This window comes from Pituophis catenifer, unplaced genomic scaffold, assembly GCF_029215685.1.
Source record: "Pituophis catenifer annectens isolate HBS135680 unplaced genomic scaffold, rPitCat1.0.hap2 SCAF_6, whole genome shotgun sequence".
Lineage (NCBI taxonomy): Eukaryota > Metazoa > Chordata > Lepidosauria > Squamata > Colubridae > Pituophis > Pituophis catenifer.
The window spans coordinates 69,608,893-69,620,881 of NW_027256886.1; the positions used below are offsets into that span (position 1 = coordinate 69,608,893).

The 11,989-nt window shown below is 41.3% G+C and overlaps 1 protein-coding gene across 4 annotated transcripts in view; it reads left to right on the forward strand.

Moving 5' to 3' along the window:
• SGMS1 (sphingomyelin synthase 1) overlaps window positions 1-10,240 on the forward strand; it is an 88,987-nt gene extending 78,747 nt beyond the window's left edge. For all 4 annotated transcript variants that reach the window (XM_070945871.1, XM_070945874.1, XM_070945873.1 and 1 more), the window contains 2 exons: window positions 5,339-5,505; window positions 8,638-10,240. In XM_070945871.1, the coding sequence (XP_070801972.1) occupies window positions 5,339-5,505; window positions 8,638-8,817 (347 nt within the window). In that variant the 3' untranslated portion in view covers window positions 8,818-10,240. The remainder of the gene's footprint in view (window positions 1-5,338; window positions 5,506-8,637) is intronic.
• The last annotated feature ends 1,749 nt before the right edge of the window (window positions 10,241-11,989 follow it).

The window sequence follows — 11,989 nt, forward strand, 5'->3', positions numbered from 1 at the left end:
GTAAGTCTAAGTGCTATTCCAATGTGATTTCCATTTATGACCTTCCCAATTGGCTTCTGACAAGCAACGTCAATGCAGAAGCCTGTGGGAAGTTGCAAATGGTGATCATGTGATCGTGAGACACTTTTGACTACATGGTATTTTTACTTTTAGTTTACTTTTATTTAATTTGTATACCGCCCTTCTCCCGAAGGACTCAGGGCGGTGAACAGCCAACAATAAAATACATACATACAAAATTTAAAAAACAGAACTAAAATCAAATTAAATAATTTGGCCCAGACAGATTAAAACCCCAATCAATTTAAAACAGATTTAAACTTTAAAAATTAAAAGATATTGAAAATATTAAAATTGTTTAAAAATTGTTTAAAAAGAGGGAGAAAGTTAGGCCAGGCTCGCCTGGTGAAATAAAAAGGTCTTTAGAACGCGGCGGAAGGTGCACAGATCCGGGATCCTCCGTATCTCTGGGGGGAGCTCGTTCCAGATAGTAGGTGCCCCCACAGAGAAGGCTCTCCTCCTGGGCGCCGCCAGTCAACATTGTTTGGCCGACGGCACCTGGAGGAGCCCCTCTCTATGAGAGCGTACCAGCCAGTGGGAGGCTATTGGTGGTAGTAGGCGGTCCCGCAAGTACCCAGGTCCTGAGCCATGGAGTGCTTTAAAGGTGGTAACCAAAACCTTGAAGCACACCCGGAAGACCACCGGAAGCCAGTGCAGCTCGCGCAGGAGGGGTGTTACATGGGAGCGCCATGTCGCTCCCATTACCACCCACGCGGCCGCACTCTGCGCCAGTTGGAGCCTCCGGATGCTCCTCAAGGGGAGCCCCATGTAGAGAGTGTTACAATAGTCCAGGCAGGAGGTGACGAGGGCATGAGTGACCCTGCGTAAGGAGTCCCGATCTAGAAAGGGATGCAACTGGCAAATCAGGCGAACCTGATAAAAAATCCTCCCGGTCACGGCCTATTTGCCTAATGACAGCAACTGGGACTGCCAGAACTGCTTTGTAAGTTGGCATAGTCACATAAAATCATGCTTTACTACTGCATTGCTTAGCGATGTAATTGTTGGTTTCAATTATCACTGTTAACTGAGGACAACCTATAATGTTTTCTGTTCTACTTAATCAAGAAGTGGCACTTATAAACTAGTTATCCTCTCATAAGACACTGAGTGGAATCCACTGGTCTTCCTTCACTGATAAAAACCTCCCATCAGCAGAATGTGGAGACGAAAATTTATTTCTTGTATGCTCCCTCCAAATCTCCACAAGGTTGGAAAGGCCTCTGTGGAGTACATTCTGAAGAATTTGAAGATCAGGAGGAATAAATAAAACAATAAAATTACCATTCCTGTTTTGCTGATCGAAGCTTTCTGTTGATTCCATCCAGTCATTTTTAGAATATGCACAGAGAAATTAATTCAGGGGCAGAACGTGCAGAAATGAGATTAATTTAACCACGATTTTTTAACCAAAAATCAAGCTGTGCTATAGATTGAACATTTATATTTAAACTTCATAAATTAGCAATCCAATTATTGCTGTATCTAGCTGACTTGTTAAAATGTCAGTCACGATAGTACTCTACAGGGTGGGCCATGCTTGCATTTAAAATGGAATGCTTATAAATTAAATATCTATTACTAGGTGTAATAAAATATTCGTAATAAATGAACCATTAATACTGAAAACATTCAGTTCATCCTTATGGGGTTTTTTATATCAAAAATTACATCAATTGGTAATCGCATTCCAATAAGGGGATTTTAATATTTCTCAAAGGGTAATAGGAATGAGAGATTAATCTTTTCTTTTACCCTTAGAAAGTCCATTTCATCCACTTGCTTTGATCCTGATCCTGTTCCAAACTTTTCAAACTTCAATTTGAAATGCTATGGAGATTCAACTCTTGGAAAAGTTTTTTAGACAAAAGTTATATCTCATTCTTTTTTACCTTTGTCAGTAATACAGCATGACAGGGCCTTAGAAGCTATAGTCCTTGATACGAGAGCATAAATTGCCAGCGAATAGAAGGAAGCACAAATACCTTAGTTATTCTTTTCTCTCCAAACCTCTCAACTTGGTTGGGGAAATATGTGGGTTTGGAAATAGAGAATTTGTAATCTAATACTTGGGATTATGAAACAGCAAAATAACACTGTAATGGCATTAATACATATTTTCAGTTGAGATCTCATTTGAATGGTGACAGTTTTCTCCAAAACACTCCATGTTTATCAAAGTGGATTTAGGATCATTTCAGGTTGTGGAAATCATAGAATCATAGGATTGGAAGATGTCTTGGACTGGGCCTTTTAGTCCAATCCTATGCATATGGCAGGAATCTCATACTTGCTCGAATTAATGGTTCTCCAATTTTTGCTTAAAACACCTCCCACAATGGAGCACTTATGGTTCCAGATGGCAAATATTTCTGCTTAATACAGAGGTGGGGAACTATGGCCCCTTTATGACTTGTGGACTTCAACTCCCAGAATTCCTGAGCCAGAGTGAATTCCCCACTCCTTGCTTAATAACTCTTAGAATCAGCAAATTCTTCCTTCATTTGATTTTGAATCTTCCTCTACAAAACACCTATCCATCGGAGCTACAAAGAATTAGTCCAGACCAGGGCCGGATTTAGATGAAAAGAGGCCCTAGGCTATTCCACTTATGAGGCCCTTTCACCAGTGGTGGGATTCAATTTTTTTAACAACAGGTTCTGTGGGCATGGCTTAATTGGGGGTGTGGCTTGGCAATCGTGACTGGATGGGCGTGGCTAGCTGGTCACGTGACTGTGTAGGCGTGGGTAGCTCGTCATGTGACCGGGTGGGCGTGGCTATGTGCATAGACTTTTTTCAGAGGGCTGAAAAAAGTCATTTCTGACTGGGCCTCGCACTTTTGACCGGTCCTCACACTTATGACCATCCTCACATTTATGCCCGTGCAGCTTTCTTAACAACCATGTCACTCATTTCACAACTGCTTCTCTTCACCATGGTGACAAGATAGGGCAAAAACGTAAAATGTGAGGACAGTCGTAAGTTCGAGGACTGGTCAAAAGTGCGAGGACCAGTCAGAAATAACTTTTTCAGCCCTCTGAGTAGTCCATATGCATAAAAGGATACAGCAATAGAGAGGGATGAAGGAAGGGAAGGGAAATTAGAGTAGGAGTGAGGGTAAGAGAGGGAGGAAGAGAGGAGGAGAAGGAGAAAGGAAGAGGAAGTAGGGAGGAGAAGAAGAGGGTGAGGAAGAGAAAGTAAGAAGGAAAGAAAAGAGAGGTGGTAGGTTTGAGGAGAAAGATTGCTGTACAATAAAAAAGATGAAAGGGAAGAAAGCCAACCCCAAACAAATATAAAGATATTAAGATAAAGAATGAATTGTTAAACTTTAAAGAATAAAAGAGAACAAATATGAATAAATAACAATAATTAGAAACACACATACAAACATACAATGTATTTTCTTTGAACAGAGTATTTGGCCGGTTCACAAATTTAAACAGTGTTTAGTCATTTCAATTAAATTTACAATTTCTATATTTCCTTTTTGCCATATTTATTCCTCATCTATTTTTGTAAAAAACCAATATTACCCTTCATCCTCATCTCTAATCTTAATCAAATTCAATTTTTCCCTTCTATTCTATATTATACCCCTTCCCATTGTCATCTATTTTTATATCCATCCTCACATTGGTTAATTATGTAATATTAGTTGTTTAATATAAATTCAACATTTTAATATAAATCAATTAGTTATATAACCTTTTTTGTATATTAATCAATATGAACATGAATATTCCAATTATTTCAATGCAATCCAATTTCTTACAAATCAATTATATTTACCAATAATAATAAACCAAATAATTTCCCCCATATATTCCTCCAAACCACAACTTAACCATTTCTGCTTTCAACACAATATACAATTAATAGTATCTCAATTATTACAATTCCCTAGTTAAATAGAGCTTTTTTTTCTTTTGTGTTTTAAAATCTTTCCCTAAATTTCCCATTGTTTGTACCTACCTTTTTTGGTGAGGAAAAAGAAAAGAATTCTGCCTGCCTAATTTTCCAACCTTGCAGCAACAGCAAAGCAGTTTCAGTTTCGTTAGCTAGGGGAAAAAAAATCAGCACTCTTTGCAAGGAAGCAGAAGAGCCCTGAGCAAAACAGCTGAGACAAATCAGCTGAGAGCCGGGAGGCCAATTAGCCTATGCTGAAGCTCCGTGGGCCAATAAAATTACAAAAAAACCACCAAACCCTTTGTTAAATTGCTGGCTCCCCCGCCCCTCGCCCACCACTATTTATTGACAATAAATAGTGTGGAGGGGCGGGGCAAGCCAGCAATTTAACAAAGGGTTCGGCTGCACCACTGGCTCTAGGGCGGCCCTTTGAAGCCCCGCGGCAAGAATTGAAAGGTTTTTTTTCCTCTAGCCATCGGAGGCAGCAATAGATTGGGAGTGGGTGGGGTAAGAGAACGGCCGGCGATCCAACAGAGCAGAGAGTGAGGGTGAGTGAAGGCGTGGAAGCTGCTTTCTCCATCCTCCTCTCTTGCGTCCGGAGCCGGTGGGGAACCACGTGGCAGCCCACGTGGATCCCAGGCAGCGGAACTCAGGCTAGGGAAGGGGTGGGCAATTGTGGCTCTTTTACAACCTGTGGCCTTGACTGTCTCAGGAATTCTGGGAGTTGAAGGCCACAGGTTGTAAAAGAGCCACAATTGCCTACCCCTGGCTACGGTAGGCTGGCGCCGCGCGGGTGGGAGGCGAGGGGCGGGCGAGCCAGCAATTTAACAAAGGGTTCGGCCGAACCCCCTAGAACCACCAGAATCCCACCACTGTGTAGGCCCCTCTTGATCTTGAGGCCCTAGGCTGAAGCCTAGTTAGCCTATAGGAAAATCTGGCCCTGGTCCAGACCATTTTCCTTATGATAGCCTCTCAAGTATATGAAGACTGCTGTTATGTGCCTTGCTTTTCTGCATATCACTTGCAAGAAGCACTTATACGTATGTACCACTTCATAGTGCTTTACAGCCCTTTCTAAGCGGTTTACAGAGTCAGTATATTGCCCCCAACAATCTGGGTCCTCATTTTACTGACCTCGGAAGGATGGAAGGCTGAGTCAACCTTGAGCTGGTCAGGATTGAACTCCTGGCAGTGGAATGCAGTGTTAGCCTGCAATACTACATTTTAACCACTGCGCCACCATGGCTCACCCCGTTCTACTTGGGAATGATCTTGTTTTCAGAATAGCAAACATTTTAATTTCTGTGCATGAAGATATTTTGTGTTTAAAGAATTCATGAATTAAGGCCCCTATGTTTTTCCTTGTTTTCAGATTCACCTCGGCGATTCTGGTGGTATCATTGGATTTGCTGGGCTCTCAGCATAGTTGGGATGTTCTGTATTCTTTTAGCTCATGATCACTACACTGTGGATGTGGTGGTGGCTTACTACATCACTACAAGACTTTTCTGGTGGTATCATACCATGGCCAATCAACAAGTGAGTTTCTTTCTTTCCCCTGTAAAAATGAATTATTATCTGGGTCTAGCTTGCTCAAGCCCAGTCCAATATAATGATCATTTCAGCACAAGCTTATTTTCTGGCTGCATCCCTCCTTCCTACAGTATCACGCGTATAGTTTAATTTCTTACTTGAAGGGGTTTTTTTAGGTTAAGATTAAAATGCAGGTAGTCCTTGACTTACAACACTGTATTTATTGACAGTTCAAAATTACAACGGCATGAAAAGAGTGACTTATGACCGTTTTTCACACTTATGACCATTGCAGCATCCTCATAGTCATGTGCTCAAAATTCAGATGCTTGGCAATTAACTCATATTTGGGACGGTTGCAGTGTCCGGCCGTCCTGTGATCCCCTTTTGCAATTTTCTGACCACCAAAGTCAATGAAGCCAGATTCACTTAACAACCATGTTACTAAATTAACAGTTGCGGTGATTCACTTAACAGCTGTGGCAAGAAAGGTCGTAGAATGGGACAAAATTCACTGAACAACTGTCTCGCTTAGCAACAGAAAGTTTGGTCTCAGTCATGGTCCTAACTCAAGGACTATGTGTAAAGGACTGGACAAAAATTGGGGCAGTAGATAAGGCCATGATATTGGACTGTGCATAAACCTTTTTTTGCAGAAACTGGAGCCCTTGTGGCCATTCCCTCTTCCCAAATTATTTGGGGGATTGATCTGCTGGATATTGGGTAACAAATCAATGTTTTGTCATACCTCAGTCATTCTAAGGTAGCTGGGAGGAAGAATAAGCTGAAAGACCCATTTCAGCAAGTTGGGAAGCCACGAGTTTTAACCCATCACACAGCTGGTGACTGAAGGCCTCACATGAGTCACCCACAAATAACATTTCTGTAAGAATTGTGGAAGAAAGGGGAAAGATTGTTCCTAAAGTAGAAAAGTGCTATGCTGTTAAATAAACAACACGCACTGTGAACTTGTCTATTTTATAACTTTGAGTTTTATAATTAGACTCATTTTTGTTCATAGGAAAAAGAAATCTTAAGTAAGTGTTATATGTGTCATAAGACTAAGTCCATTATTGTTTCCTTGATAATGGTCTCTGTTTGAAATAACAGATAATTTGACAAGTTAGCTTTTGATGCCACTATCATCATCTCGAATTTAGTCATAAGACTAAATCTCATAACATGATGCAAGTGATAAAATATGTTCTGAAAACTGTGCTTACTGAATGAATATTGATCTGCTTCCTGTTACTTATGAAGTTATGTACTTCAGTGTAACTTTAAAGGTAATTGAACTTCCTCAAGCTTATTTAGAGCCTCTTCTATGTAACAGAAAAACTAGGAGGCAAGGGTAAACAAGACAATTGAAGATCATCCTTCAGGGCTTCTGATATATTATCTGCAAAACGAACTAGGACCTCTGTTTGAAAAGTAAATGTGTTCGGTAGACATAATATAGGAGCCCAAGAATGGCATTTTCCCACTTTGCAGAATAGTCCTCTATTGAGCATTAGGCTGAGCCATATGGTTTTGGCAGCATGTAAAAGTGCAGTGACAGTTGCTTAATAGCAATAGCACTTAGACTTAGATACACTTCACCGTGCTTCTCCCGTGGAGCTGTGGAATAGTCCAGAAATGGGTTGCTACAGTCAGATCTGCCTGGAGATTGAGTCATATTTTTTCAGCCATGCCTCCTGTCTTCCTCCCACAGGCCCAGTTTCAACTCAGTCAGCCTGAGAGAGACATTTCCTTGCAGATCGTCTAATCGCAATCCATTTCTGTACTATTACAGCAGTCAGGTTTTTTCTTTCAGTTTCTTGATTTTTCAGCCTAATTTCTTATTCTTTACGGAGCAGCCCCACGAGACCAGCTAAGTCCGTGCTGGCTAGTCCAGCTTAGCTGGCAACGGCGCCAGGGCCCAAGGCGTGGGCCAGCTGTCAGGCGGCCCCACGCAGCGAGATTTTTCGGATTGCCACGTTGCCATTCTTCCGAACACGGCTGAGTCAACCTTGAGCCGGTCAGGATTGAACTGCTGGCACTTGGTAGAGTTAGCCTGCAGTACTGCATTCTAACCACCACGGCTCTTAAGGTCTGCAGTTACTCATGTCTTAAGTAACTCTTACAGTATCCGATCACATGGTCTACTCCAAATCAGTCTGAACCACAATTAATAGAATGTTTTTTTAAAAAAATCTCCTTGCAGAGATGTTTTGTCATCTCTTCTGACTCTGAAATCGAATCAATAGGTCACAGTTTATTCATCTCTGCTGCATTTAGCATGCAGAGTTCAGCCCTACTTCTTGCTCATTTTTCAGGCTAGTCTGAAATCAAAGTTACTTGCTTTCTATCTCTTGGCTAGTCCACCCAACTGCACTGGAAACAAGCCACCACCAGAACGGAATAAAGCGGTATCTATCTATTCACTTCTATTGAAAACTTTAGGATTTTGCTTAATTGCATTTGCTATTGAAAGAAAGTAACTGGTTTAAGGGTACTTGGTTGACTTAATGTCTAAGGCAAGATTAGAATTCATAGTCTCTTATGGTTTCTAGCCTGGTGCCTTTAATCACTGGCTCTCTTATGTTGGTTAAGGCCCCTGAAATTCCAGACATACAAAGATAGACATACACACAGGCATTATGTATATACAGATGTCGATGTTTAGATGCCTGTACATTTTTGTATTTATTAACAAAATTTATAAGACTGCCAAACTCGTACAACCTTTCCTTCTTTCCTTCATTAGTTTTACTGTATTCCATTCCATTCTATTTTTACAATAAGAGTTGTTAGAATCACTAGCACTTACCACTTTCTGTAACCTGCTTCCTCTTGTGCCTTGTATAAATTGTGGGGTGTTTTTTTGTGGGAGGGAGGTGTTTAGAAGTAATGAATAAAAGTAAGAAACACCACTGTTTATGGAGGGAGCTCCCAGCCACAATCTCTTTTCACCTCCTCTAATAATCCCATTTTTTAAAAAAGGACAACAGTAGTTCTGTATTGGAAGGGCCAGATGAGAAGATCTTTACCTAACAAGAGTATGAATTTCACTAGAAAGGTTCATGGGTTTCCTGAAAAACAAATTCATTATTCTGAGTGCTGTTAACCAAATAGCTTATTTATAATTTTTTATTTCAGGTGCTAAAAGAAGCTTCTCAGACTAATCTTCTTGCACGGGTGTGGTGGTACAGACCCTTCCAGTACTTTGAAAAGAATGTCCAAGGCATTGTACCACGTTCCTATCATTGGCCTTTTTCCTGGCAGGCTTTGCATCTGGGCCGGTCAGCAAAATACAGCAAACTGGTGAATGATACATAACAAATAACAATAAGGAGATGGCGAGAGAACTGTCCAAAAGTGCTCGGAACTCCCCTTGATGTGACGCCATAGCAATTGAACTGGTCCCTTAATTCTACCTTTTAACCCTTACCTTGACTTTAATCTCTTACCTGGTAAGCACTGTGATAACTTTTTTTTCTCCAAAGGATCTGCGATGGACAACAATAAAGTTACGGTAACTTATCATGCACTGTATACATTTCTTGTTAATAGATTGTGGATTTGCATTGCTCATCACCATATTTCTTTGTATATGATGCAGCAACATAACAAAAAAAAATGCTTTTATATCATAAGTTCTGGTCTTTCCAGTCAAATCTGGGAATGAAGCATATTATTTTCTTGGGAAAACATAATTTTCATATCTCTTGCCCCAAAGATTGGGCTGTAAGCCATTTTCTAGCAAATGTCTATATGAAGGTTTCTAAATACCTGACTGGGATAAATATACAGAAATCTTTCTATCTGTTTCACTGAAGCTACAAATGATAGACACAGAAAGGTTTGGTAATCATTGATTTTGTAAATCTGCAGTGACGGTGTCAAACGGTGCAAAAAAAAATTATTCTGTTGTAAAGTGATTTTCTAAGTATTTCCTAACTTTATTTTTCAAAAGATAATGCATTCAAATGAATTCTAAAAAGGTTTTTACATGATAGAGAAAAGAGTTAAACTTAAAAAAAAATGCTTCTTGGGAGAAAGATTTGTCTGTTCTTAGTGCCTTTCTTGTCTTGATAGTATGGTCAGTAGGCAGTCTTTACAAACTTTTGTTTAAAATAAAGTATTCCACAAAACCAAGATTATACGTATTGTACACATTATCAAATTTTATATCTAAATTAAACTGGAAATCTGTTTGCAATATTCAGATGACTGAATTGGGCGGGTGGGTGGAGGGGGAGAAATCTAATATGATAATCATGTCTTCACACTTTGTGAGCAGGTTAGAATGAAATATACTATTTAAATTATTTTATTGTCTACTCCATACATGGATTTTTAACTATAGCAAGAAAACAGCCATGACTTCCTTATTATGAGTTTATTTTTCAAAGTATAAACAAATAAAAATAAATTCAAATTATAAACAATGTCTGATCCCTAAATGAAAATATTGTTGAAAAACAATTGATTTATTTAAAAACAGGTATGTGCAGAAACTGCATGTAACTTTAAAATTTTAAATCCTGCCATACATACTTTGTTTGAGGGAAGTATTCTATCCTATACTTGCCAATGTGCAGAAGAAAAATAGTTTTTTAAGAATGAAGAAGCATATATATATCTATATCTATATAAATATATATATATATTCATTCTGTATTTTACGTGAAGCAGAATTATCTTCTGTAGGGTTTTTGTGTGTTCAAAAAGGTGAAATTTGTATTGTAAAACAATAACGGTGAAGGAAAATAAAAGGCTTTTAAAGAAGCAGTGTCCTTAGTTTGTTAAATGCAACAAGCAAAAAAACCAAAGCAAAGCTCAGAAAAGCACACATCTGATCCATATTAAAAGGAGCTCTATATATTATATATTATTATTGTCTACTTAACATTGGAAAAAATGGAGAAGGAACCATAGAAGGTACGTATCTGTATGTGGACACACCTGTGCCTCCAAGGCACTGTTAACTCTGGCAATTGTATGGACAAGACCCTGGAATTTTCTTGGCAAGATTTTAGAAGTGATTTGTCCTTGCCTCCTTCTTCCTGTGGCTGAGAGCGAGAGCGAGAGAGCAATGGTCACCCAGCTGGTGTTATGTCCAAGATGAAACTAGAACTCCCAGTCTCCCAGTTTTTCACCCCTTGCCTTAACTAACCGTTAATTAACCGTGTCCCTCCTGGTTGGTACTGGCCTCCCGGGAGGTTACACGAGGCTGGCTCCAGGGGATTATAAATGCTTCCCTGAGTGAGGGTGTCTTTCCCGCCGCCTTGAAAGAGGCGGTTGTGAAGCCCCTCCTCAAGAAGCCTTCCCTGGACCCGGCTATATTATCAAATTATCGTCCAGTCTCCAATCTTCGCTTTGTTGCGAAGGTTGTTGAGAGTGTGGTGGCGCGACAACTACCCCGATACCTGGATGAAGTTGTCTATCTGGATCCGTTCCAGTCGGGCTTCAGGTCACGATACAGCACAGAAACGGCATTGGTCGCATTGGTGGATGATCTCTGGAGGGCTCGGGACAGAGGTTGCTCCTCTATCCTGGTCCTATTAGATCTCTCAGCGGCTTTTGATACCATCGACCATGGTATCTTACTGCACCGGCTGGAGGGGTTAGGAATAGGGGGCTCTGTTCTTCGGTGGTTCTCCTCCTTCCTCTCTGACCGTTCGCAGTTTGTGTTGGCAGGGGGGCAGAGGTCGACCTCGAGGCACCTTATTTGTGGGGTGCCGCAAGGGTCAGTCCTCTCACCCCTTCTGTTCAACATTTATGTAAAACCGCTAGGTGAGATCATCCGTGGTTTTGGGGTGAGTGTTCATCAGTATGCTGATGACACACAGCTATACATCTCCACCCCAGACCACCCCAATGATGCCCTTGCTGTGATGTCCCGTTGCCTGGAGGCCGTGCGGATCTGGATGGGGAGAAACAAGCTCAGACTCAACCCCTCCAAGACCGATTGGCTGTGGCTTCCGGCGTCCCGGTATAGTCAGCTGGTACCATCACTGACAATAGGGGATGAGATCTTGCTCCCCACAGAGAGGGCCCGCAACTTGGGTGTCCTCCTGGATTCACGGTTATCTTTAGAAGATCATTTGACGGCCGTGGCCAGGGGTGCCTTTTATCAGGTTCGCCTGATCCGCCAGTTGCGTCCCTTTCTGGATCGGGACGCCTTGCGCACGGTCACTCATGCCCTAGTTACCTCCCGTATGGACTACTGTAATGCTCTCTACATGGGGCTCCCCTTGAAAAGCACCCGGAGGCTCCAACTGGTCCAGAACGTAGCCGCGCGGGTGATTATGGGCACAGCTCATTACGCCCATGTAACACCTCTCCTACGCGAGCTGCACTGGCTCCCGGTGGTCTTCCGGGTGCGATTCAAGGTGTTAGTTATCACCTTTAAAGCGCTCCATGGCTTAGGACCTGGGTACCTACGAGACCATCTTTTGCCACCAATAGCCTCCCACCGACCAGTTCGTTCTCACAGGGAGGGACT